Source organism: Eubalaena glacialis, chromosome 3, assembly GCF_028564815.1.
Source record: "Eubalaena glacialis isolate mEubGla1 chromosome 3, mEubGla1.1.hap2.+ XY, whole genome shotgun sequence".
In the NCBI taxonomy this organism is placed as follows: Eukaryota; Metazoa; Chordata; class Mammalia; order Artiodactyla; family Balaenidae; genus Eubalaena; species Eubalaena glacialis.
This window is the reverse complement of record NC_083718.1, coordinates 182,680,433-182,707,209: the sequence shown is the minus strand read 5'-3', so window position 1 is coordinate 182,707,209 and position 26,777 is coordinate 182,680,433. Positions and strand designations below refer to the sequence as shown.

Genomic DNA, 26,777 nt, shown 5'->3' with positions numbered 1-26,777 from the left:
GCCAGGATTCAAACACAGGCAGTCTAGCTTCTGAGTCTGTGCTTTTAAGCACCTTGCACATTTCCTAACTCTCACTGACATGCAATCAGACATACAGATACACATTGTCACACAAACCCATGTCTGTTCCATGCATATCCACACACATTTTCTTCCAAGTATACACATTGACATACATACTTTCACAGATACACTCAGACATTTCTAATTCGCAGGCTCACATATTCACACACACTTTTTTATACAAGTACATATATTCATTCAGACTTTCACAAACACATGATGACCCATCAGATATTTACATATCCACTCAAGTTTTCTCACACTCTTGTTCCATTCACAGTCACACACCATGATGCAGATACAAACACACAGGCCCAGAAATCCTTGCTTTGGTGTTACCCAACCTCCCCTCCCGTGCCCAGATTGTAGCCTTTAGCGCTGAGTGGTGCCCACACCCATGCCAAGCTGGCTGGGAGGGTCACACACTGGCAGGCGGCCCACCACACAGATCAGACTGGGCCCTCCCAAGAGACGGGTAGGGAAGTGCCCCAGCCCCTCAGCTTGGGGTGAGGGAGGGGTTCTTCCCTACCCCAGCTCCCAGCCCCAGGATCAGGCCAGGCTGAATGGGTCCTCTCTGGGCAGGACGTCGTCCCGAGGGAGGCTGCCGGAGCCTCAGGACAGGTCTACGGATCAAGGGGTCTGAGCCCCCCAGCCCTTGCCCCGTGGCCCTTTGCTGGCTGCCCTCCTGCAGCCCCTCACCTCTCCAGCCAAGGCCCACTGCTGACGTTGTTCGGCTGCTCCGGCAGGGGAAGCCCTCTCTCTGCCCAGCTGGCTGGGGGAGATCCCACCCAGACAAAGAGTTTGATTCATCAAACCCTGTGGTAAGGCAAGCGGGTAGGGAGGGAGGGAACAGGCAGCGGGCTGGGCGGGGGCCTACCCTAGCCTGGCCTCGCTGTGGGCAGGCTGGGCAGCGAGGACCCCCCCAGAGGCCCCTTCAGGCCAAAGGGGCAGTGCCCAGCCTCGCAGGGCCAGGAGACCCAGGAGACAGAGACTGAGAGACCGAGGGACTGAGACCTGGAAAGCTGAGGCCCTTTAGACAGCAACCCAGAAACCAAGACCCCAAAGCACTCAAAACCAGAAAACCACAGACGCTGAGACATTCAGGAACCCAGAGATGGAGACACAGAGACAGAGACACTGAAAATTTCAGACAGACCAGATATTCAGAGACAGATGTGAAGCCTGGAAAAACTCGGGGAGACAGATGGGCAAATGTTTCATGCCCTGCAGGATTGCCAGTCTCATGGGGAAGCCAAAAATGAAAACAGTTACAATCCAGGTTGGCAAGAGCCAACCCAGAGGAACCGTCAGATTAGGGTGCTGGGCTCCGCTCAACCCGGGCATTCCAGGAAGGCATCCTGGAGGAAGTAAGAGTGAACTGTTCTGGCTGAAATACCCAAGGACCCAGTCCACAGAGATAGGGAGAAAGCCTCGGCATGAGAGAAACAGTGACAGTGTCAGTGACCCTGGGAGAGAGGGAAAGAGGGGAGGACCCAGTGGAGGACAGCTGGATCTGTGACTGGGTCCCACTCTCTGCAGTCCCTCAACCTGCTTCCCCCTGCTTTCTCATCCCCTGCCTGGAGTACAGGTAGGGTGGCTGCTCCTGAGGAACAGTTACTCCTCCAGACCCTCCCCACAGGGAGCAAGTCTCTCCTTATCTGGTAAATGGGACAGTCATGCTTCAAAACGCTAATAGGAGAATTAAGAATAATGCAGGGGGACTTCCCTGGCAGTCCAGTGGTTAAGACTCCTCGCTCCCAGTGCAGGGGGGCACAGGTTCAATCCCTGGTCGGGGAACTAAGATCCTGCATGCCTCACAGCGCAGCCAAAAAAAAAGAATAATGCATATCAAGCACCTATCACATAGTGGGAGCTTTGCAGTTGATAGTCGTTCTTCTGGGTGTTGTTAGTCTTTCTCTAGTCAGAGGGATGGCTTCAGCCATCACAGTTAGGGAAACTGAGGCAGTGAGGGTGAGACACACCCTATTTTGTAGGAGCATGTGGCAGGAGACACAGGGGACCACTGCCCACCAGACAGGTCTCTTCCTCTGCTGGAATCAGAAGTCCTTAACACAGAAGTCCCACTTGCTTCTGCGGGTACACATGTGCAAGAATACACACATGCCTCTGCTCCCTTGTATTCTGGGAGATTCTCTCCACTTGGGTTCTGGAAGCCCCTAGAGGGCAGGGAGGAACCCCCTGCCCTTGTCAGTTGCAGGGATAAATGAGCAAAACGTGGAACCCTTGGGACAGGAGCACCCCCAATTTAAAAAAAAATTTTTTTTTTTTGGCCATGCCACACGGCATGCGAGGTCTTAGTTCCCTGACCAGGGATCGAACCTGTGCCCCCTGCCATGGAAGCGCAGAGTCCTAACCACTGGACCACCAGGGAATTCCAAGGAGCACCCCCTATTAAAGCCTCCGAGGAGAAGGCTGGGTAAATGGAGAGGGCGTGTAAGGCTTCCTCAGGGGACACAAGGCTGGAGGCAGGTCCCTAGGGAGGAAGTCAGGAGTGGGTCAGCCTCCACCTCCGTCCGGGCCAAGGGACAATGAGAATGACCCATCTGGCCAGGATGCCAGCCCTGTGGCCTTCCATGGATGTGGTCCACTCAGCCTCAATGCTGGGGACCAAGGAGGGGCAGAACTATATTCACAGTGTTTATAGCTTATCTCTGCTAGAAAAAAAAGAAAAAAAAAACCTCAGGAAGAGACTGGCCCCAGGTAACAGAGGGACATTACCTGCCCAAGACATTGTCACAGGATACTCTAGTGCCCACTAGGCAAGGGTCATTCTGGAACCCACAGGGGAAAACCCCTGCCAACATTCAAGGCCCTGCGTTGACACTGGCCTTAGGCAAATCATAGCCTGTGCCTGGGCCTGAGTGTGCCCATCTGTAGAGTAGCCCCCAGGGCCCCTCTCAGCCACCCCATCTAGGAAACTTTGCTCATCATGAGTATCTCTGCAGGCTGAGAAGGATGGGCAGGGCCAGAAAGGGTCCCATCCAGTGGCCACTGCTAATCACATGGACAATGGGCCCACTTGGCAAGGCTGGCAGGGAAGGCCCCTGGACACTACTATGGTCCGGAGAAAGCACCTCTGACCTCCTGTGCCCAGCTTTTCCCTTCCCCCTCCCTGGTGCCCCCTGCCCTGCTGCCCGAGGAGTAGGGCCCTGCCAGGGCCCCTCTTCTCCTTAAGGGACAAGGCCAAGTGGGAGGTCATGACTGGAAAGGGAATCCAGGCCAAGCAGGCTGTGGAGCCCCAAGAGGCCATAAGTGTGTGGGAGCCAGGATCAGAGGCCAGGCAGGCTGCACAAAGGACTCACTTGGGAAGACTGGCGGGAGGAGGATGGGGTTGCTGGCAGCCAGGTGGGGTCCTACCTCAGCCAGGGAGCTCCGTCCAGCCTCCAGCACGGTCCAGGGCTCCAGGACACCCTGGGAGCTCTGGGGTTGCAGCTGGGTCCTCAGGGGGCGATGTCAGCATGGCCCCTGAGCCAGGCAATGCAAGCTCCCGGGTATTGTGTGGGGCAGGGAGAAGGGGAGGCAAGGGCGGAGGGAACCTCGCGGGCGGGCAGGCGGCTGTCTCAACGTGCCTGCTCCCCGCCCCCCTTTCCCAGAACCGGTTTGGCCAGTCTGAGGTACAAGAGGGGGGCTGGAACAATGGGAGTCCTATGCCCAGGAGAGGCTCTGAAGGACCCCAGACCGACATCCTAAAGATGGGGGAGGCACTGCTTTTCCTCCCAGGGGACAGACAGGTCACCCCTCTTCTGGAGCTTCCCAAATGTGAGATGTGCTCAGGGGGCTTCTTGAGGCTGGGGAGCATCCTGGGAGTTTTGCAGAGAAACTCCCAAGCCTTGGTCTCCTCAGGGATCCTGAGAATTCTGCAGTGTGCTGATCCTCTCTGAGCCCGCTACAGCATCTATAAAGGGATCACTCATCTCTATGGTTGGGAGACGGAAATCGTGAAAGCCAGTGATGTGACACACCTGGCACCATCCTGGCCATCCTCCCAGCATCACAGCTCCTCACGAATGATCCATCCTCCCCTGCTGCCTGTAGTGACCCACCCTCACCATCTCCAACAGCCTCCTCCACCAGGCTTCCCGGACTCTAGTCCACACTGAATGAGCCCTCAAAAAACCAATTCAATGTTCCGAATGGATAAAGAAGATGTGGCACATATATACAATGGAATATTACTCAGCCATAAAAAGAAACGAAATTGAGTTATTTGTAGTGAGGTAGATGGACTTAGAGTCTGTCATACAGAGTGAAGTAAGTCAGAAAGAGAAAAATAAATACCGTATGCTAACGCATATATATGTAATCTAAAAATAAAAAAGAGGTTCTGAAAAACCTAGGGGCAGGTCAGGAATAAAGACGCAGATGTAGAGAATGGACTTGAGGACACGGGGAGGGGGAAGGGTAAGCTGGGACGAAGTGAGAGAGTGGCATGGACATATATACACTACCAAATGTAAAATAGCTAGTGGGGGGCTTCCCTGGTGGCACAGTGGTTGAGAATCTGCCTGCTAATGCAGGGGACGCGGGTTCGAGCCCTGGTCTGGGAAGATCCCACATGCCGCGGAGCAACTAGGCCCGTGAGCCACAACTACTGAGCCTGCGCGTCTGGAGCCTGTGCTCCGCAACAAGAGAGGCCGCGACAGTGAGAGGCCCGCGCACCGCGATGAAGAGTGGCCCCCGCTCGCCACAACTAGAGAAAGCCCTCGCACAGAAACGAAGACCCAACACAGCCAAAAATAAATAAATTAATTAATTAAAAAAAAAAAAAGCTAGTGGGAAGCAGCCGCATAGCACAGGGAGATCAGCTCTGTGCTTTGTGACCACCTAGAGGGGTGGGATAGGGAGGGTGGGAGAGAGACACAAGAGGGAGGGGATAGGGGAATATATACATATAGATGTATATGTATATATGTGTATATATGTATATGTATATATGTATATATATGTATAGATGTATACATATAGATGATTCACTTTGTGATACAGCAGAAACTAACACACCATTGTAAAGCAATTATACTCCAATAAAGATGTTAAAAAAAAAAATTCAGATAGCCCAGTGGTATGCAATCTTCGCATGCCTTTTATTTTTTTTTTTGGCCACGCAGTGAGGCTTGTGGAATCTTAGTTCCCCAACCAGCGATTGAACCCCGGCCCTGGCAGTGAAAGTGCCCGAGTCCTAATGGACCACAGGGAATCCCCTTCGCATGCCATTTATTTGAGCAATTGGTAATTGCCAGACACTTAATATGAAGCTGCATACAAATACTAATACTCACGTTGCTAATAACTCTTATTGTACACTCACTGTGTGCTAGGCACTGTTCTGAGCACTTCACATAAAATCATTTAATATCCACCACAACCCTACAAGATAGATACTGTTACTGCTCCTACTTACCAGATGAGGACATGAGACTTGTACATGTTAAGTATATTATCCCATTTAAATCTCTCATCAGCTCTATGAAGTCCCTATCTTACAAATGAAGAAATTGAACTTGCCCAAGGTCACACAGCAAATAAAAGTCAGAACTAATATTCAGACCCAGGTCTGTGACTCCACCACCAATCTGTGCCCTTAACTACTGCCCAGTACTGCCTCCCCAGGCTTTGGGGAGGATCTGGTGAAAAGTGTGTGAAAGTCCATTGGGAGGTGTCTCAGCTGACCTAACTATAAACACTTTTATTATTATTGACACACTACAGGCCTTGATGAGCATACAGGGCAGGAGGTCCACGCCCAGACCCTAATGAGCTCTCCCTTACCAACTGCTGACCATTCAGTTCAGAGAGGTTAGGTCCCTCCACTCCTTCATATCCACTTCGCCCCCCAGAGCACAGTCACATAATGAGGAGACACTGCACAGAGTGGTTGCGGACCAGGTGTCCATGGAGAGGTGGCACGCTGGGGCGCAGAGAGGTTTATTGTCAGCGTTGCACATAGAGCAGGACACTGGAAACATGAAGAGGGAGGCAATGCAGGACTAGGGCTCCTCAGAGAACCCTAGCCCTCTCATCCCAACTCCAGGGCCGACCTTGGGGCCGCTGGCCAAGGTACTGCCCAGACCCCTAGCTGGAAGCAGAGGACCCCAAAGGAGGGAGGATCCTGGGGGAACTAGGGTCTTGGAAGGGCAGTCTCTCCTCACTCGACCCTGCGTCCTGGGCTCTGGGGACAGCGCCCTTGCTGCAGTAGACGGAAAGCAAGGCTAGGTCAGGCTGAGCAGGAGGGCCCTCCAGAGCAGAAGCGACAGTGGTGGAAACAGTGTAAAAGAAGGGGCGTGGCGTGCGCGGAGCTGGATGAAGAGGGAGGCCAGGCGAAAATTTGAGGGCAAGCGGACAATCCTCCCCCTGGGCGAGGCCAAACAAGAGGGCGGGGCAAGAAAGCTGAGCATGGGCCTGGGGGCAGGCAGAGGGGCGTGGTCAGGGGGTGGGGCCAGGTTCCGTGGGCAGCGCTAACCGAAAGTAACGCCTCCCTGTTGTCCTCCAGCGCCTGCTTGGCCAGGTAGCGCTCGCGCTTTATCTTGGTAGCCAGGGCGGCTGGCACGTCGGGCACGAGCCAGGCGATGAGGCCCAGGAAGAACACCACGTGCTGGGGAGAAGGAGGGGCCAAAGAGAAGGACTGCTTTAGCAATCTTAATCTGCCGAGCGTTTACTAAGTGCAAGGCACTATGCTGAGGGTTTCCGGGTATTCATTCAGTTAATCCTCACAACAACTCTAGGAGGTGAGTAAATTACTTCTCCTGTTTTACCTGTAAAGAAACCGAAGCATAAAGAGGTTGTCATTTGCCCAAAGACACAGAGGTATAATTCGAACCCCTTAACACTAGGGACCCTGTTAGAATCAGAGCTAGAGAAAGAGGATCTTGAGCAAAGCTGGAAGGAGCTCCAGGGCTGTTGCCAAGAGATAATAATAGTAGTAGTCGTGACATTAATTCACTGAGCACCCACTATGCTGTGCAAGTACTTGCCACTGAATCTTCATAGCGACCCTATGAAGTAGATCCTATTCTGTAATATACCCCATTTACAGCCAGTCAGCCGCACAGCCTGAACTTGGACCCGGGTCTGTCCGACGCACAGATGGCTGAGCCTACCTCGAAGGCGATGATGAAGCCCAGACGCACAGCCAGCAGCTTCCAGTAGAAGAGGGTGAGATTCCTCTGAGCGTCGCGAAAGCCCTTGTCCCTGGGTTGAGGAGGGCGCGGGGTCCCGCGAGGTTCTCGACTCCGCGACCGACACTCCCACCCCTCCCCACCCTAGAGCCTGGCCCTGACAGGTTAGCAGTACCCTCAGCCAGCTCTGCCCTCTAGCCCGCCCCCTAGACTCAGCTTCCTGCCCTCCCAGTTAGGCTCCGCCCCACCCCTCCCACAAGCTCACTGCCCCGCCTCCAGATTCAGCACCCCGCCCCCAGCCAGGCCCAGCGGGTCTGCAGGCTCAGAGCCCCGCCCCTCCCAAGCAGGCCCCGCCCCTCCCAAGCAGGCCCCGCCCCACCGCGCTCAGCCCCGGCCAGTGGTTCTCCCACCTGCGGGGCGTGTGGTTGCCCTAGGCAAGGTAAGCTGGGGGTGCGGGCGCCAGCATGAAGTTGACGTAGCCGCGCAGCTGGCTGTGGTGTTCTTACTGGTACAGGAGACGTGGCAGGAAGTCCGAGGTGAAGGCGATGAGGAAAGCCTGCAAGGGGGCTTCACAGGAAGGCCGTCCCGCCTTTCAGGGCCCAGTCTCCTAACTCATGTCGCCCAGGTCCAGTCCCACTCCCGCAGGCAGGAGCCTGTGCCCGAGGATTCTAGCCTTCTGCCCCTATTTCCCAATCTCTCACCCGGATTTCCAGCCTCAGCCCCCATTTCCCTATTCCCGAGCCTCCTCCCAGTCTCTGATCTTCATTTCCCCCTCTGACCCTGTATTTCCCTCCTTACCCGCCTCTCCTCACATTCACGATGACAGAAAGGTAAGCAATGGCTTCAAGCAGGACCAGCCAGATCCCGATGCCCTGGGTCCGCTCAGCCACCAGCCGCCGGTACTCGCACAGAACTTCTGGGTGTCCGGTCGGATCTCCACCCAGTTGTTGAGCAGAGCAAACAGGGGTGCCGGTGGGAAGGCTGCCACGAAGATGGTGATGAACCTAGACTGCAGCACTGGAGTTGGGGAGTGTCGGGCCTGGGGTCACCTCCCCTGCTGGGCCAGGCCCCCAGGAACCCTGCTGGGCCACTGCTCACCCATCTCCAGGTGTTCATCACACTGGCCCTTGAACTCAATGAGCTCATAGTCCTCCTCCCAGCGCCGCTGCTCCTGCCTGATCTGGGTGTCCAGCAGCCCGGCCAGGTGTCTCTTCTGCCGCCAGGTCTTCAGCTTCCTGGGACCAGACAACGCCATTTCTATCCTCCCACTCCCTTAAAGATAGGCACCATGATTATTCATACTTTACAGATGAGGAAATGGAGACTCAGAGACCTGGCCCAAGGCTCCCCAAGTTGTAAATGGTGCAACCAGAGCTCAAGTCCTGTTTGTTAGACTCCAGAGTCCAGGGCTCTTAAACTCTGGGCTTCCTACATGGCCATTCTCCGTCTCTGAAAGCCCTTCCCCGATCTAAAGTGCTAATAGAAAGCCCTCCTCTTTCCTGTTCAGCATATCATTTAATCCACTCAACTCTCTTGGAGAGGTATTATTGTCCCCATTGTACAGGTGAGCAAACTGAGGCTTAGAGAGAAGCAAAGCCAGAGCTTACAGGAGGCAGAACTAGGACTTATGTTCTGGGGTCCTGACCCCCATGGGGGGGGCGGTTTCTGCTTTGCTCTCATAAAGGCCCCCTGCCCCAGCCTGACTAGGCCCAACCCCCAGATCATCCCCTGCACTCACAGCACAATGAACTCCTGCACGTTGCTGACCAGCTGTTTGCTCACTGTGATGATGAAGAGCTGTTGAGCAAGCTCGAGAAGGCAGCCTCCAGGCTCGCTGTGATTGGCAGACACACAGCACCTTACTCAGGGCTTAGGGGCTGGCCCCCTACTCCTTGGAGGCCCCAGAGGCAGATCCTGCCCTGCCAGACCTGAGGGTGTGATGCCCCCCACCGTCCCTCAAGAGCTGGCCCTCTAAGGATACTCACGTCCTCGTTCCACATGCCAAGCAGCCTGCCATGCTCACCAGGGTATCCCACAAACCTGTAGGCCCACCGCATCTGTTGGTAATGTGCCCTCCCCTTCTGGAGCCAGGCCACAGCTAAACTCCATGCTGAGGCTGACCTCTCTGCCCGCCCACCCACTGAGAGATAACTCTGGTGACCGGGCTGCTGGGAGGCCTTGTCCCACCGCCCCCAACTAGGCTATGTTCCCAAGGCCTGTTGGGACCATGGCCCGTATCTACTGCTCAACCCATGAGAAGTCAATTGGGTATTTCTGGCCCAGGAAGAGGGAGTCATGCTGCTGGTGGGGGGAGGGGTGGTTCTTTTGGTGATTCTCCCTCCCATTCCTGCCAAATGACAATGGCAATTACACATTAACACCACCTCCTGGGAGTCTAGCCCTTGAGGACTCCTGACCCATCCTTGTTAAAAACTGGAAGCTCCTAGAGGGAAGGCCCAGCTCTGGTTCATTTCTGTGTCCCTAGCATCCAGTCCAGACTGCTCAGTGGAAAGGCTACCACAAAGATGGTGTTGAAGCCAAATGTCAGCAATGGGAGGTTGAGTGAATGAATGAATGCAGGTGTTAGAGTTTCACATTTACCCAATGATGCATTGGTATATTACAGTTGAGAAAATTGAAGCCCAGGGATTTCCTTGGTGGGGCAGCGGTTAAGACTCCATGCTCCCAATGCAGAGGGCCCAGGTTCGATCCCTGGTCAGGGAACTAGATCCCACATGCATGCCGCAACTAAGAGTTCGCATGCTACAACTAAGGAGCCCACGAGCCACAACTAAGGAGGCTGCCTGCCGCAACTAAGACCCAGCACAACCAAAATAAATAAATAAATATTAAAAAAAAAAAAATTGAAGTCCAGGGAAATCAAGGACCAACTTCAAGGTCAAGACCTTGGTAGAGACAAATCTAGAGGCTCAAGGATGCTGCCACTCTGCTGGCAAATCATTTGAGAGTCGACAGCCTTGGTGGGGGGGGGGAGTCGTCACCTGCCTTTGAAGAATGCCACAAAGAAGGGAGAGGAGTAGATGGACTTCCGTGGCGGTCCGGTGGTTAGGACTCTGCACTCCCAGTGCAGGGGGCATGGGTTCTATCCCTGGTTGGGGAAGATCCCACATGCTGTGTGGCATGGCCAAAAAAAACAAAAAAAGAAAGGAGAGGAGTAGAAATTGACAAACTGGAGGATGAAGACTTTAAAAGTGAAGGCATCTTCATGGAGGGTCTGGGCTCTGTGCATCTCCGGACAAAAGGCAGAGCTGGTCAGAGTTTTATTGAGTGTAAGGGGGCAGGCCCAGCCCATTGGGTCAGCTCATATGCTTCTGTCCCCAATCCACCTTCCCCTAAGGCCGACCATGCCCCCCTGGCCACCTTCATCTGAGGATGGCTGAGCAGGCTGGGGACACCAAGGTGGGAGCTGCAGGCTCTGAGATGCAGGGAGCCCTGCCTCAGGGCTCACAGTTCCCAAGTGATGCCAGGACACCCCTGCGATCCCCTGCTCTTACTCATCCCACCTGGTGAGCTGCTCAGCCAGTGAGGTATAGACCTGGCCCAGGAGGATCAGTACCAGGTAGAGCACAGTGCTGCTGATGTTGGCAATGTTACCAGCCTAGGCAGAGTGATGGCCATCACCTTGAGCCCAGCCACGTGGAGAGGCAGAAGGAACTTGAGGATGCCCCCGTTGTGCCCGGAGTCTGGAACAGTGGTCCCACCCTCCATTGCTCCAAGGGGCACTCACTTGGGTCATGAGCACAGAGTTGGCCGTGTGGAACATTGCAATGCTGATGATGCTGCAGTAAATGATGACAGACACCAGGAAAATCATCACCACACAGAGCTGGGGGCCAGCAGGGAGAGCTGTCAGAGCTGGAAGGCAGGTCCACCAGGGCACCAGCCCACCCTGCAGGGCACAGTCCTTCCAGAGCAAGGGCCCAACGCCCCCTCACCATGATGAGGATGGCTGCAGAGCTGGTGAGTAGGCGGGGAAGACGGGTGCGGGGTGGGAAGTAGGGCTCCTTCAGGCCTGTCACTGGGTTCTGGGCCATCTGTGGGGCCAGGGCAGCAAACTCTGGATGTGGGCACTCCTATCAGAGGGGGCAACAGAAATGTGCATCCCAGGGCCCAAGGGTCTGGGTGTCATGACCCTGGGGTGGGGGAAGCCTCCTGCCTTTTCCTGTTTGCACAGGGAGCTCTGGAAATGCAGGAATGAGGTCTGATTCATTTTTGTTTCTGCAGGGCCTTTTTCCCCTAGGGCCTGGCTAAGAGCCTGTGGATGGATGGATGGATAGATGGATGGATGGGCGGGTGAGTAGACAGAGAAGTAAACAACAAATGGATGCACATGTGGGAGAGGGCTGGATAGTCTGAAGGATGGGTGGCAGTAGGTGGACAGGTGGGTGGGCAAACTAGACAGGCAAATCTCTATAAGTGAGTGCACAGATGTGTGGGTAGATGGGCAGATGGATGTATGGATGGATGGATGGCTAGGTGGAGGAGGACATGAGGGTGTGGTTGGATGGATGATGGACATGAGGATGGATGGGTAGATGGATGGATGGGTGGATGAGTAGATAATGTATTAGTTATTCAATAACTATTATCTGACCACATACACTCTGCAGTAGATACTGGATATGACATGATGAACAAACTGGACAAAATCTAAGTCCTAACAGAGTTTACAGTCTAGTTGGGGAGACGGACATTAGATAAATGAACACAAATATGTACTTGTGAATAACTCCTATGAAGGAAAACTGGTCTTCAGGGATGGTCACTCAGAGGAAATGACATTTTAGCTGGGACCTAAAAGATAAACAGGTGCTAAGTAAGGGGAAAATGAAGGGGAAGCATTGCAGGGGTTGGGGAGGAGACTGTGTGCAGAGGCAGGGCCACTCTTTGAGTCACATGAGTTGTATAATTCACTGCTCTAAGAGGTGCCATTCACAATGACTTTGTTACTTCAGTTTTTCCTTCCTGCTTTTTCAGTCCTCCAGAACCTGTTTAACCAATCAATACCTTATAATAAATCCTCTCTGTTGAAATAACTAGTCTGGTTTCTATCTTCTTGTCAACCCTAACTGTTGGATGGATTACATTATGGATATTTGGACAGATGGATAGGTGGAGAGATAGATTTGTGATTCGTAGATTCACCCATCATATGTTTAATGAGCACTTTCTATATGCTAGGGACTGTTCTGGGCCCTAGGGAGACAGCAACATCACACACAAGGTCTCTGGAGCTCACGTTCTAGTGGACAGACAAAAAACAATAAACAAGAAAATGTAGTGATAAATGCTGTGATGAGATTAAAACAGTGATAGGGAGCTTCTTTAGATTGGGTGATCAAGGAAGGCCCCTTTATTTTTATTTATTTATTTATTTTGGCCACCCCCTCGCAGCTTGTAGGATTTTAGTTCCCCGACCAGGGATTGAACCCAGGCCCTTGGCAGTGAGAGAGCGGAGTCCTAACCACTGGCCATCAGGGAATTCCCAAGAAAGTGCTCTTTAAAAGGGTGACATTTAAGTCAAGATATGAATGACAAAAAGTAGGCCATATAAAGTCTGGAAGAAGAAGATTCTAGCAGAGAACAGCCAGTGCCAAGGCTCTGGGGTGGAAATAACCCTGTCCTATTCAAGGAACAGCAAGGAGCCAGTGGAGCTAGTGGAGGAGAACTAGGCAGAAGCCAGATCACACAGGGTTGTGGGCTGCTGTGAGGGGCTTGGATAGTTTTCCAAGTGCATATGAAAACCCACTAGAACACTTTGAGTAGGATAATTCAGGATGTGATTTGTATCTTCAAAAAATTGCCCTGGCAGCTGGGAATGGATTGAATGGGGGCAAACATAAGAGCAGAGAGATATATTGGGAGGCTACTGCGGGGGTTCAGGTAAGAGAGAATTGTGGTTTTGACTGGGGCTAGGGGGTGGGGAAAGTGAGGGTGGCAGTGGAGATGGAGAAAAGCAAACAGATTCAGGATCAATGATTAGATGTTTGGATGGACAGGTGGATGGCTAGATGGGTAGGTGCGTGGAACGCTTCTCTCCTTCTTCCCTGTTTCAGGAAGAGTTTCTCTTTGAGCCTCTAAATGCCTCTAGTATTTAACCTCACCAAACCTTATATCATCCTGATGTCAGGGGAGGGTGGAAAAGTGACCCAGGAAAATTGTAGGGAAGAGCCAGATTTGGATCCTGGGATGCTGGACTCCAGAGTCCGAGCTGTTCCCAGCATGCCTTATGGCCTCTGAGAACTGCGGGAAGCAGAGTTCTGGGCCTGGAGGGCTGAGCTGGGCGTCAACTCCTCTTCCTGGAAGTCACTGCAGTCCCAGTGGTGGGCCAAGGTGGTACTCTTGTGCTTCCAGTGCTCCAGGAAGGCCATGGCCCAGAAGGACACGAAGATGCTAAAGAACACAGTTCCCAGATGGTCAAAGAGATAGCCCAGCTGCAAAGGAGGGCGAGAGGGCACACTGCAGAGGGCACACTGCCTTCCCAGCAGCTAGGCCCAAGGTGCTGGGTCCAAAACACCTACCCATTCCCTTGCTCTCTTCCCTGGCTCACCTTGGCCATGGGGCAGATCTCGGAAATATTCCATGTGGCACAAGTATCCATTCCATGTGTCACAAATATCCATTCCATGTGGCACAGAGTGAGCACATGAGGAAGGAACTCCTGCTCGCACAGATCTCCTCCCTATGAGCAAAGAGTACCCCATCCTGGGAGGGTCTATCCTCAACCAGCCAGCTGACCCAGCCCATGCAGCTCATCCCCCCAGCACTCCCAGTCACTCACGCTTGTACATTTGTGCCCATGGTAACTAGGCCAGAGGTAAAGACCAGGGTACCCACAAGAGCAGCAGTCAGCAGCCAGGCTGTGTAGGTGACAGAATGCGGGGGGACAGAATGCTCATGAGCCCCCATCTCTGTACTCAACCCCAGCTCCCAGCCCTCACCCCCAACACCAGATGCACCAACCAGGCGAAGTAGATAGCTACCTTGTCCCCAAAGTCCTCCTGTATGTGGTGCAGGGGCTGGTACTTGTGCCAGCACCCTCAGCAGGCCCAGTATGAATAGAGCAATTGTCGAGGGTTGAGGTCTGCACCAGGCACCTGGTACCCGGGCAGATCACAGGGGCCCTAGGGAGAGGAAAGGCGGGAGGGCTGCAGGGAAGTCCCAGAATTTTCTCCTAATGCCCCTGCAGTGAAAGAAAGCTGGGTTTGTGTCATCTCTACCTCACGCAGTGGGAAGGCTGCAGTGTAGACTCCCTCGGTCAGCAGACGGGCCATGACCATCTCTGCACGTTTCTGTTTCCCATAGATTGTTCGGGCCAGGATCTCTGCCACCTGCCAGAAAGAATTCTGGTATCAACTCCGCCCCCGTAAGGTCCCAGCTGGACCCTCCCCAGGCAGTTGTCTCATCACTTGGTGCCTCTGGGTGCTGGAGAAGTAGGAGTCATGGGAAGCCCTGCCCAGGAATCTGTGAGCAGAGCAGGGGTCAGAAGCTGAACCCTCCACCGAATGCGAGACCTAACACGATGGGAGCGCAGTCTCTAGGCTGGGGACACAGGGATAAAACGTGCCTGCTGGACTTCCCTGGTGGCACAGTGGTTAAGAATCCACCTGCCAAATGCACGGGACACGGGTTGGATCCCTGGCCGGGGAAGATCCCACATGCCACGGAGCAACTAAGCCCGTGCGCCACAACTACTGAGCCTGCGCTCTAGAGCCCGCGAGCCACATCTACTGAGCCCGCGAGCCACAACTACTGAAGCCCGCGTGCCTAGAGCCCCTGCTCGGCAACAAGAGAAGCCACCGCAATGAGAAGCCCGCGCACCGCAACGAAGAGTAGCCCCCGCTGGCGGCAGCTAGAGAAAGCCCGCCTACAGCAACGAAGACCCAACGTAGTCAAAAATAAATAAGTAAAATAAATAAATTTATTATTTTTTTAAAAAAGTGCCAGCTGCTAAAACCGGAAGGCCCTTCTCCCCACAAAGCTCAGCCTGGGCTGGGTGTTTTGCAGCCAGGTGAGCATCTGAGGGGCATTGAACGGGTGGGAAGCCGGGGAGGGGAGCCAGGGACGGGGAGCCGCTCGGGCACGGCCTGAACCTCAGGCTGCGAAAAGGACAAGCCTGAGACCTAAAGTGAGTTAAGCAGGAGTTGCCGCCTTGGCAAACCAAGGAGGAACAACGGAGCCTCGATTTGGCTAAGCCTGCGGCTGGCGCCCCTCCCCTCTGCGGGAGGCCCCGCCCACCCGAGACCACTCGCCCGCTCACAAGTCCAGCTTGGAGCGGCGGAAAGTCCAGCTGCTTATTGGGCACGTGTTGCTGCAGAGGTTGCAGCAGGCGAAGGCGCCGCAGTAGCTCCCCCCTCCGTCCGAGTCCGGGTTACGTCGGGCCTGCGGGACCAGGGCAGGGTCACCGGTACCTGGGAAGACTTCGCCCCCGGGCTGACCTCGCCCCTGCCCATCCCTCCCACCTACAGCAGCACGCGCAGGCTCAGTTCCTCCGCCAGCAGCTCCCAGGGCGCACAGCTTGGCGAAGTACACGGCGAGGGCGCGGCGCTTGGCGAGACTGCACTCCTTGGGGGGCCGGGGTCTCCGGATGGGCCAGAGCCCGGAGCCCCTCCTCTCATGATCCCGCCTGGGAGTGAAAGATCCCGTTCCGCGCGCGCGGGCCCTTGGCCGCCTTCAAAAGCTCTTTGATTTGCGTTTCCTCGTTTGAAATTCAAACGAGGGGGGAACTAGCACCCTCATTTTACAAACGTGGAGATAGACGCTGAGTAGGCCGGCGTCATACAGTAGTGGCTGCTGGTTCCCATTTATTGAGCACCTCCAATGTGCAGGCCCTGGGCTGAGCGCTTTGCACACTCGCCAGTTTAATCATCACAGCCCCTCTATGGGGCTGACGCTACGGTAAAGCCCATTTTACAGATGAGGTGCTGAAGTCGCTTGCGCAGGTCACAGGGCTCGTTAGGGGAGCCCGCGCTCGGCCTCGGGGACTGAGCCCGCGCAGCCCGTCGCCGCCGCGCTCACCTCCTCCAGGAGGAGCCCGGCCGCGCGCAGGTTCCTCTGGAACTTACCGCGCCAGCTCCGCTGCAGGAGTCGCTGCCACCACGCCCGCCGCGGGGGTCGCAGCTTCTCCTCCCTCACGAGCAGGAAGTCTGTCCCATCGCGGGGGCAGAAGGGCAGTTAGGAACGGTCTGCCCCACCCTACCCCACTTCCACCCTGGGTGGGGAGTTGGGGGCTGGGTTTATCAGTCCCACTAAAGCCCAAATTAAAGGAAATAGTTCGTGGGACTTCCCTAGCGGTCAGTGGTTAAGGCTCCGCGCTCCCAATGCAGGGGGCGCGGGTTCGATACCGCATGCCGCAACTAAAGATCCCGCAGGAGGCAACGAAGGTCCGCGTGTCACAACTAAGACCAGGCACAGCCAAATAAATTAAAAAAAAAAAAAAAAAGGAAATAGTTCGCGCCACAGCAAGAGCGACTGGGCTTAGCTCAAAGGAGGAACTACCCATTGCAAGAAAAGGACCAGAGATGCCACGGGATTCCTCGCGGAGGTAAGACCTCTCTTTCCTCCCTGTAAGAGAGGGACTGTGGGTTGGCTACTCTGGCTGCCTGAGTGAAGCGGTGAAGTGGGGGTAAGAGTCCTGTCTGGCCCCAGTCTCACCGATTTCGGTTTTCCAGTCGCGGAAAAAGTTGCCTCCGGAGTCTGGGACATAAATGCTGCCGCGGGACGCGCAGAGACGGTCGTCCTCTGATCCTTGTCCTCGGCGCCATCGCCGTCCTGGGCGCAACAGGACCGCAGTGCGGGTGAGAGGACCCCGGCGAAGGTGCAGGTGCCAGGAACTTCTCCACCCGCCCAGATGGGCCGCCCCTCCTTCCGCCCACCTCTGGCTAAATATAAAGCGCAACAATGGAGGCACTGTCGGCGCGATCTGCGACACTTCTCCCTCTTCTCCACTCGCTCTCAGCCCCAGAAACACCACCACGACCATAAGTAACAACAGCGACAAAGACAGTAGCCAACATTTGCTGGGCCCTTAATTCAGTGCCTGGCCCAGTACTAAGTATTTTACACGCATTTACTTGTTACAACTCAAAAGTAGTGAGTGGGTGCTCTTGTTATCTCCATTTTACAGATGACACAAAGGAATTAAAGTGAACAATCCAAAGTCACAGTTCTTCACCTTCCTTCTGGACCATGGTCCCAAGCCTCAGTCGGTCCCCTTTGCTCCCAGGAAACACCCCTTCTTTCTAGAATAGAATTGAATACCAACTCTCCCCACTTCACCTCGCCTCCACTGGCCCAGCCTCTAGGTCTGAGGTCACAGGGAGGGAGGGGCCCCCCACCCCCTTACTCCCAGCTTGGGCCTCTGGGGATTTGCCTCCACACAGCTCTGACTTGTCTTGGGCCCTGAGCCCCATGCCACCCTCTGGGCACTGCTCCCCCAAGTCTGTTTCATGGCACGGGGTGGAGGCTGGGGGTGGTGTCATGTCTGGCACCAGGCTGCCCTGGGAGTAAGGAGATCCAGGGCAGCACCAGGGAGTCCCACCCCCATTGTGGACTCACCCAAGGCTCTGGAGGCCTGCCCAGCAGCCTTTGCAGATCTGGCTCCTGCATCCCCTTCCTCATCCTGGGAGCAGGCAACTTGCCTGGGGTTCTCCTTGTTGTCCACAAGGCCAGGCTTGGCTGGTGGCTGGCAGCAGGCAGGAGCTTCACTTACCAGCTCACTGTGGCCTGGGAAGGATGGGGGAAGGAGAGGAAGAGGAGAGGGAGGAGGGAGCGAGGCACCAGTACCGTATTTCCCCTCCTACAGGCAGCCCCAGGCTTCTGGTTGGAAAAGCAAGACCAGGTAGGATCGTGTGAGGGGCTGGACCCAGAAGACACCATTGGGGGATGAGGGGAAGGGACAGTCCAGGGGAGAGGAGCACGGAAGGCTAAGAGCATCAGGGCTGCTCCATGGCTCTGCAACCTTGGAGAAACGCCTGACCCTCTCTGGCCTCAGCCTCCCTATCTTAGTCCATTGGACTGCTACAACAAAAAACCACAAACCGGGTAGCTTATGAAAAACAGAAATTTATTTCGCATGGCTCTGGAGGCTGGGAGTCCAAGATCAAGTCGTCACCACTGTCCAGTTCTGGAGAGGGCCCTCTTCCTTGTTCGTAGCCAGCACTTTTTCTCTGTGTCCTCAGATGGTGGAAGGGGCTAGGGAGCTCTGTGGGGTCTCTCTTATTAGAGCACTAATCCCATTCATGAGGGCTCTGTCCCCATGACCGAATCGGCTCCCAAAGGCCCCTAATACCATCACACTGCGGACTAGGATTTCAGTGTACCCATCTGGGGGGGACACAACCATTCGGTCCATAGCACTCCCCCTCTGTAGGAAAGGGGCTTGGGGAGGGAAGAAGAGGGGTCTGGGATGTCCTGACAAACAGCACCAGGGCTGGGCTGCAGCACATACACACCCCCACCCCTGGAGAAGCTAGTCCCTCCTCCCACCAGCTTCCCTCTAGAGCCCTGAAGTCTGTGGGCACCAGGGCCTGGAGGAGCAAACATGGCTACCCTCTTCCCAAGGATCCCCTCTAAGTCAGGGCTCACCCCTGAACCAGCCTGGGGGCATAGTCACCACCCCTTCCCTCCAGGTAGCCCCAGGGCCCACAAAGGGAGCAGCAGGGTATTTGCCTTTGAGCTGTTGCAAGGCTTAACCTAATGGTGGAATTTCTGTCACCAAAATGGGGAGAAGGCAACTCCCCGACTTCCGGTGGCCTCCGGACATGCCACAGAATGGCCTCTGTCTCCAAGGCCCTGAGAGAGGAACTTTATCTGGAGTCTGGACCCTCTCCTGTGCAGGACCTACCATGTGATTGGTGGTGTCCAGTGGAAAACTATTGAAAAATTATTAAGGATTTCAAGATGGCAACAGCAGAGCATTAAACCAGGTGTGGGCCCCCCAGTGCAGAGCCCTGTGGACTGCTCAGGTGCCAGGGCCACAAAGCCGGCCTGAGTCCGTGTGTGTGTGTGTGTGTGTGTGTGTGTGCACACACATTCTCTTCTCATTCACGCTCCGCGACCCTGCCCAGAGTCCACTCTGCGGGGACAGCCACCAGCTATTAGGAGAATTATGGCTCTGCAGCTCCCTCCTCCCTCGGGCTTCCAGTTCTCTGCACTTCGGTGGAGGCCTCTAAGGGGGTAGCCTACGAAATACTAAAGTGGCACTGGGCCTGGGCTCTGAGGGGCTGAGAAAGCAGCGCTGGGATGGCAGGTGGCCGGCTCCAAGTCTTAGCACCGTTGTGGTCCCCACTTTGTTCTTACTCAGGGAGAAGGGAATTGTTTACCTCTTGGTTTGGGGTGAAAGTGGGTGAGGGGTCGATTCTCTGACTGGAGCAGTGCTAACCAGTGCCAACCAGTGCCCTGCTCTGCTGTGGGGAGGATCTAGGTTATTTCTCCAGAGCAACCTCTGGCTCTTGGCTGAGCTGGTGCCCAAGAAGGATGCTGAAGCTTTAAGGCCCGAGATAACTGGCTGGGATGTGGGGTAGCTGGTGCCCACAACACACACGGGTATCCATAGCTGGAAGGTCACATTCCAGCCCAGAGGCCACCTTTGCTGGGTCCTGCCTTGCTCTGCCTGGTGGGTAAGGTCTACTGGAGCTAAGAACAGAGGGAAATGGGCCAAAGCAGAGCTGAAGGCAGCAGTGGGACACTCTGTGGCCCAGGAGCAGGAGTCGGCCAGTGGGCTGTGCAGGCTGTGAGGCTTGGGTCCTGCCCAGCAACATTCCTCCTCTGGCACATGGGCTAAGCTCAGGTCTCAGCTCTGAATCTGAGTTGGGGGTAAGAAGGTGCTAAAATCAATGCTTTAGGCTCTGGAAAGGTTGACAAACCTACAGGCAGTGAGTGCACAGGGTGGACAGACTGACAAGCAGTGCCATGCAGGCCATCAGTAAGCGTAGGAGCGTAAGCCAGGCAGAGCATGCAGGAGCCTCCTGTGTGTGCCAGGAGGGAGAAGCGGGGCAGCATTTTAGGGCAAGTACTGGTGTGTGTGGGCACATGATCATGCGCGTGAGTGTGGAGTGTTCAGAGCTGCTTTCTCGAGAGGGGGCTCTGAGGGTCAGCTGGCTGACCTGGGCATCCAGGGCCCTTCCAGCTGGGTCAGACTCAGGCCGGCTCTCTGCCCAGGGGTCCATCTATGGGGCTGGAGAGGGTGTCACCGGGGAGGGAAAGAAAGTATAAAGGACGGCTTTATAAATAAATGTATAATTTATTATACATTTATTATACAAAGTATAAATACGGCCCGCATTCACTAGTGTCTGGCTGATGGGGCAAGGGCACAAGGTCACTCACCTTCCTGCTCCTGTCCTTGCTGGCCTCCTGCCAGCTCACGCCCTGACCCCCCACCTGGCCCAGTCCCTGCCCAGTGATACTTTCTGGTTCCCCCAGGCTGGCAGGGCCCCTGTCCTAAGCATAGCTTGACAGCTTCATGGTCAAAAAAAGGAATTCCAGAGTGAGGTGCTTGCCTCCTGGACACACAGGTGGACTACATTTCCCAACTTCCCCCGCTGCTCTGTGTGACCATGTGACTAGGTGCTGGCCAATGGAATGTGGGCAGAAATGCACACCGTCCTAGGCCAGGTCCGTAGAAACCTGCTGGGGGACCTTCCACCCGCACTCATCCTGTCTGCTGACTGGATGTTGATGCCCCAGGACAAACTGGGAAGAAACTCATTGAAGATGTCAGAGCCTGGGTCTCTGAATCAGTGTATAGAGCAGAGCCTCCACACCCACCTTCACCTCCACCCGAGGTGAGACATAGAAAGAAAAAAACTTCTCTTAAGTTAAGCCACTGAGAGTTCAGGGTTTACCTGGTACAGCAGATGGTGTTACCTCAACTAACACGTACAGGCTCTGACTGAAGTCACTTGAGGTCCAGGGCCCAGCTGAGGCACCCCCTCTCCCCAATCACACTCCACGGTTGCTGCAGAAGGGGGAAGGGCAGGGGGAGGCTGGGGAGATGCTTGAGCCCTCAGGCCTTGCGCATACAGTTCCTCAGTTTCCAGAAACCCAGACTCCTAGGGCAGAGGGAGGAGGCCAGAGGACAGCCAGATGCCCTCAGACGGCTGCCCTACCGAGCCTTGTGCCCCACCTCACTGCGAAGAATTCCACAAGCAAAGTGCTCTGGGGGCGGGAGCCTTCTCAGGCCACCATTCTCCCTGACTAGAACCCTCTGGCCAGTCCTCGGGATGAGATCAATATTCCTGTCCCAGCCTTAGGCCCTGGGGTCCTGCTCTGGGTCACCTGAGGGTCGGGAGTGCCCACTCATCATGCCACCACCCCTCAGCTGGGGGGGTCCTCTGGGGGGTTGGGGAGCAGGCCAGCTGCCACCTGGTCCTGGTGCCACAACTGCTCTGCCAGGCCGTTGAGCACGTGGGCAATGTCGGCCAGCCCAGCCCGCCCATCCAGCGTGCGTCCATCTGCCAGCCGTCGCCCTGGCACACTCTTCACCCGCAGGAGGGGCAGCTCCCAGGCCTGCCGGAAGGCTGTGAGGTCACGCTCAGGCACGTCCGTGTGCATATACTGGTCAAATCTGGAGGAGGGTCAAGGAGCCTGTCCGGGCGCCTTGCTTACCACCCCATCAAACCCAGCCTTCTCCCTCCTCCCTTGCCCCCCACACCCAGGGTCTGGGGGAGGCCCTGTTGTAGCCTTTAAGACAAAGCCCATGGGGCTGGACCCCATAGCTGGGCAGAGGCAGGCTGCCTGACACCCTTGCTCCGTGCCTTGCCAAGTGTGGCCTCTGACAGTCCTAGGGGCCACCCAAAGGATACTTGGAGCCGATGACCATCCTGACCACACCAGGGGCCTCGCCTGCTACTCGGGCCAGCTGTCCAGGGAGGTCTTCAAAGGAGGCACGGTCAGTGAAGGAGAAGAGGAAGAGGAAAGCATCTGTTTTCTCCTGGCAAGCCTGGGGATAGAGAGGCTGATGAGAGGCTGACGCGAGGCTTGTAACCAGAACCTATCGGCTGCAGGGCCCTGAGAAGTCTCAGCACCATCCCTCCTTTCACAGACTGGGAAACTGCGGCCCAGAGCAGGGAGTGGCTGGTCCCAGGGCAGAGCTCTTCCAGCCCGGGCAGCATCCTCAGTCCATTCATGCCCACTTCTGGCTCATGCAGATCAGGCAGGCCAGACTCAGACGCCTGTGCTCAGAAGCCCACCTCAGGCAACCAGCCCCTCCTGGACCCACCCAGGCCCACCTTCCTGCTCACCGGCAGCATGTGATCGAACTTTTTGAGCGCAGACTCCCCGCAGTCCCAGAACTCAAAGCGGAACATGACAACACGGTCGCTGGCCTGCAGCTTGGCCGGCCAAAATACCACGGTGGTCTGGATGCCTGGGGAGGCCGGGGTCAGTCACTCAGCATGGGACAGGCGGAGGTAGAGAGGAGTAGGGGGCCCAGAAGGAACAGGAAGAAGAGATATGTCCCTACCTTAATGGGTCCTCAGTCTGATGGGGAAGGCATAGTCCCTGACGTGGGAGAACTCTCAGTCTGATGGGGGAAACTGCCCTTCCCCAGAGGAGCCTCCAGTCTACCAGGGAGAGGCAGCCCTAGCCCTAGCCATGACAAAGTAGTTTCGCTCTTGTGCACTGGGGAAGCCAAAGGTCCCGGAATACTCTCAGATATTGCAACATGATAGTCAATCAGCATCCAGTGGAAGGAAACAAGAAAGGAAGATCAGTGTTTTCTGAGCACCTACCTTGTGCCAGCTCAATGCTATGCATGTTACCACCACTATCGCTAGTACCAACCCCACCACAACTCCAAGGGGTTGGTACTATTATCCCTTTTGGACAAAGGAGCCAATGTAGGCTCAGAGAGGTGAAGTGACTTTCGAAGGTTGCAGAGTAAATGGTAAGGCTGGTTACAAATCCCAGCTTATGTGGTCCAGGGTGAGTCTTTTCTCCACCCCAGGGAAGGCCTCCTAGGAGGGACTCACCAGTGGTCTCGTGGTGCACCACGGGCACCTCCAGGCCAGCCAGCTTCGCCACCAGCGCTGTCTTGCCCACACCACTCTTCCCAGACACAAAGATCTTGTAGCTGGCGGTGTCAATGGCCACAGGCGGGGGCAGCACTGGTCGCTCGAGCAGCCCTGGGGCAAGGAGGGATCCAGGTGGGGTCAGGGAGTCAACGTGCACTTGCCCCATCATACCTTGGGTGTACAACCTCATCTCTCAGGGCTTTTTCAGTGCCAACCAACCATTCCCTATACAGCACTCATGACAGAGGCCTGGGATACAAGCAGCATCCCCGGAAGAGAAGCTCTGCTGGGAACACCTGTGCTCTGTGAACTGGGCCAGTGCCTACTCCAAATAACACCATTTTTCAAAAAAAGTTTGATGCATGAGATGATTTTTATTATTTTATTTTATTTTTTGCCACACCACGCGGCTTGCGGGATCTTAGATCCCCCCCTCCCCGACCAGGGATCGAACCCAGGACCCGGCGGTGAAAGCACTGAGTCCTAACCACTGGACCACCAGGGAATCCCCTGATATGGTTTTTATTAATACTATCACATATCCTAGATTTCCCACAGGTAAAAGAAAGGTTTTTCCTAATTCTCTCCTCAGTGGAGAAATATCAGCAAAAGTATTCTTAATTAATATAAACTCCTTAGAATCAATACAGTGAGATATTTATGAATGTTTACTTATTTATTTATTTATTCTTTTTTTTTTTTTTTTTGGTCCCACCGTGCAGCGTGTGGGATCTTAGTTCCCTGACCAGAGACTGAACCCAGGCCCACAGAAGTGAAAGCGCCGAGTCCTAACCACTGGACCGCCCTGAATGTTTTTAATTTAAAACTCGCAAAAAATAAAGTCTAAACTATGATCCATCTATAGGCGTAGGACCTCAAAGTCCTAAATTGTGGGTTGCCTGTCACTCTCTGGTCTTAAGCTTTCTGGTGTTTTGTCTCTCCTGGCCAGAGCTGGACTCCTGCAGCCGATGCCAGGCCCCTCTGCTGGCCTGTCAGCTGACCTTGCCTGGGTGAGTTAGCTTCATCCTGGGGAACATGAGTGTCTTATCCTGGAGACAGCAGGATATGGAAGAGGCTTGTCTCTACTCACTAGGGGATCTTGGACAAGTCTGCAACGTGCTGTTGAGAAGGCTAAATTGGAGTCCATTGTATAAAGTGCCCAGCAGAGGGCCTGCCACCAGGTGAGGCCTCAATCAACAGCCTCTCTGGTGATAGTGGTTCCTGGCAGGGTTTTGGCTGTTTCCATGGCTCTGATGACAGAATTAACTCTAAGGAGGTTTGGGGGTGGGGACCCCAGGATAGGGCTTCTGGGGTCCCCAAGGTTGAGGAGTGCAGTGGAGCAGGCCCTCACTGCCCTGCTTCTCTGCTCCACGCCCCCCACCACAGGGGACACTATTCTCCCCAGGGAGTGGCAGGTGACAGGCTGGGGGAGGGGGGCACTTACCAAACACCCGCCGTCGGTTCTTGCGCAGGATGCAGGCCAGGTACTCCTTGCCCTCGGCGCTCTCGTGCCAGTCTGGGACAATCACTGAGCCTGGGGCGGGTAGTCTGGCCATGGCTGGGCCACCTGACGGGGAGGGGAGATGGTAGAATGCTGAGAGTAGGAGATGGGAAAGGGTAACTGTTCCAAGCTGTACCTGTGAGGCCTCTTAACCTGCCCTCGGACTCTCCCCTGGAGCCCCAGCTCCCTCCTTGGAGGATGCAGCAATTATGGAGCCCCACCCTTCTCATTATTACGACTAACATTTTTGGAATCCAAGCTCCCTTTCAACATCCTGAGGGGTTACACACCCCCGTCCCTGTCTTACCACCCAGAAGGTGCAATTCCATAGTCCTTTCTCCTCCGTATTGCTCCCTGGGGGACAGCCATCCCATTATTGCCCCAGCGGGCATTTACACAGTCCCTAGCTCCCTTGTCACCTCGGGGGGTTGGGGGGGAGTCACACAGACCTGCTTCTCCTCTGCCTCCTGGATCCTGACTCCCAGGCCCACCCAGCCCTCACCATCAGCAGTCCCCGCGGGCGAATGGGCCCCGGTGGAGACCGCCCCTTTAAAAGCCCGCCCAGCGCTCCCGCCGCCCAGCACGCGGGGTCAGCTTCCGCCCTGCTTGCGTCCGGCTTCGGCTCAAGCCGCCAGCCCAGGCGCCGGTGCTTGAGGCGCATGTGCGGAGGCTGTTGTCATGGAGACGCGGGGGGCGGGGTTGGGCTGCAGGGTTCCACGTAAGTTTGGTCTCTCCTATGTGTGCAGCCACCCCGGCTCAGAGACACCCTGGACAGGGACTTGCCCTCTGGGCCATGGATCCTCTTCACATTGCTCAGTCCCAGCCCCAGTCTTTCCTCCAAAACTTGATCAAATCCCCCTTCTCCAGGAGCCTTCCCTGCCTTTTTGCTCCTCAGTTTCCTCTTCCATAAAGTGGAGGTAAAATACTATTACCTCCTAGGGTTCTTTACAACACTGCCTGGTCCATAGCAGTGCTCAATAAGTTTACTTATTATTGTTGTTACTTATTCCTGCTCGGCAGGAACTCGATATGAATTAAACACCACTGGCTTCACAGATGGGGAAAAAGCTGCTGAGAGATGTCAACGGACTTGCTCAAGGTCTTAAAAATGAGTCAGAGGCTCTCCAGTCACTCATTTATTGATTGATTGATTGATGTCACTCATTCAACAAATAATAACTGAGCGCCTACTGTATGCCTGGACTGTTCCAGCTGCTGGGAATACAATGGCAACAAGAAGTCCCTGCCCTCCTGGAGCTGACATTTCAGCACTGAGGCCATGAGCCCTTCTCCACCGTTCCAACACTGGGCACCAGGCCTGTTACCCTGAAGATTTCCAACACTGGGCATCAGGCCTGTTACCCAGAAGATGGGTGCTCAGTAAATGCCCATTAGTTGGATAGGACGCAAAGTGGGTCATTACTGACAGGTTGTCTATTACACTGTCTTTGTTTTTTGGCTGCGTTGGGTCTTCGTTGCTGCACGCAGGGTTTCTCTAGTTGCGGCAAGCAAGAGCTACTCTTCGTTGCAGTGTGCAGGCTTCTCAGTGCGGTGGCTTCTCTTGTTGCGGCTCTAGGCACACGCGCTCAGTAGTTGTGGCTCGTGGGCTCTAGAGCGCAGGCTCCGTAGTTGTGGCACATGGTGTCAGTTGCTCTGCGGCATGTGGGATCTTCCCGGACCAGGGCTCGAACCCATGTCCCCTGCATTGGCAGGCGGATTCTTAACCACTCTGCCACCAGGGAAGTCCTCTATAAGTTTTTTTTTTTTTTTAATTTATTAATTTATTAATTTATTTTTGGCTGTGTTGGGTTTTTGTTTCTGTGCGAGGGCTTTCTCTAGTTGCGGCGAGCGGGGGCCACTCTTCATCGCGGTGCGCGGGCCTACCACTGTCGCGGCCTCTCCCGTCGCGGAGCATAGGCTCCAGACGCGCAGGCTCAGTAGTTGTGGCTCACGGGCCTAGTTGCTCCGCGGCATGTGGGATCCTCCCAGACCAGGGCTCAAACCAGTGTCCCCTGCATTAGCAGGCGGATTCTCAACCAC

General features: G+C 55.1%; 2 protein-coding genes across 2 annotated transcripts; both read right to left on the bottom strand.

Moving 5' to 3' along the window:
* Positions 1 to 435: 435 nt before the first annotated feature.
* LOC133087260 (anoctamin-7-like) lies at positions 436 to 17,840 on the bottom strand. The gene is made up of 23 exons (XM_061184086.1): positions 17,778 to 17,840; positions 17,566 to 17,719; positions 16,875 to 16,991; positions 16,239 to 16,366; positions 15,687 to 15,785; positions 15,481 to 15,602; positions 14,630 to 14,684; positions 14,441 to 14,551; positions 14,318 to 14,344; positions 14,162 to 14,221; positions 13,771 to 13,902; positions 13,487 to 13,654; positions 11,156 to 11,293; positions 10,948 to 11,046; positions 10,724 to 10,818; positions 8,938 to 9,033; positions 8,298 to 8,434; positions 8,103 to 8,216; positions 7,706 to 7,766; positions 7,182 to 7,272; positions 6,545 to 6,676; positions 3,387 to 3,516; positions 436 to 524 (listed from the first exon to the last, which is right to left on the bottom strand). The coding sequence occupies exons 1-23, from the start codon at positions 17,838 to 17,840 to the stop codon at positions 436 to 438; spliced, it is 2,418 nt and encodes an 805-aa protein (XP_061040069.1).
* Positions 17,841 to 20,502: 2,662 nt separating this feature from the next.
* On the bottom strand, positions 20,503 to 25,272 carry CPLANE2 (ciliogenesis and planar polarity effector complex subunit 2). The gene is made up of 6 exons (XM_061187069.1): positions 25,187 to 25,272; positions 24,681 to 24,803; positions 23,195 to 23,347; positions 22,466 to 22,590; positions 22,028 to 22,164; positions 20,503 to 21,789 (listed from the first exon to the last, which is right to left on the bottom strand). Exons 2-6 carry the CDS (start codon positions 24,790 to 24,792, stop codon positions 21,540 to 21,542), a joined length of 777 nt encoding a protein of 258 aa, XP_061043052.1. The 5' UTR covers positions 24,793 to 24,803; positions 25,187 to 25,272; the 3' UTR covers positions 20,503 to 21,539.
* Positions 25,273 to 26,777: the final 1,505 nt, after the last annotated feature.

Coding starts and splice junctions, on each gene's coding strand:
- LOC133087260 (XM_061184086.1), bottom strand. CDS start 17,840: ATGAGGAAGGGGATGCAGGAGCCAGATCTGCAAAGGCTGCTGGGCAGG. Junction 9,034..10,723: donor CTGGCTGAGCAGCTCACCAG/GTGGGATGAGTA, acceptor TGCCAATCACAG/CGAGCCTGGAGGCTGCCTTC. Junction 525..3,386: donor CCTCCCGCCAGTCTTCCCAA/GTGAGTCCTTTG, acceptor GTCTCTTGGGAG/GGCCCAGTCTGATCTGTGTG.
- CPLANE2 (XM_061187069.1), bottom strand. CDS start 24,792: ATGGCCAGACTACCCGCCCCAGGCTCAGTGATTGTCCCAGACTGGCAC. Junction 22,165..22,465: donor AGTTCGATCACATGCTGCCG/GTGAGCAGGAAG, acceptor CTCTATCCCCAG/GCTTGCCAGGAGAAAACAGA. Junction 21,790..22,027: donor AGGATGGTCATCGGCTCCAA/GTATCCTTTGGG, acceptor ACCCTCCTCCAG/ATTTGACCAGTATATGCACA.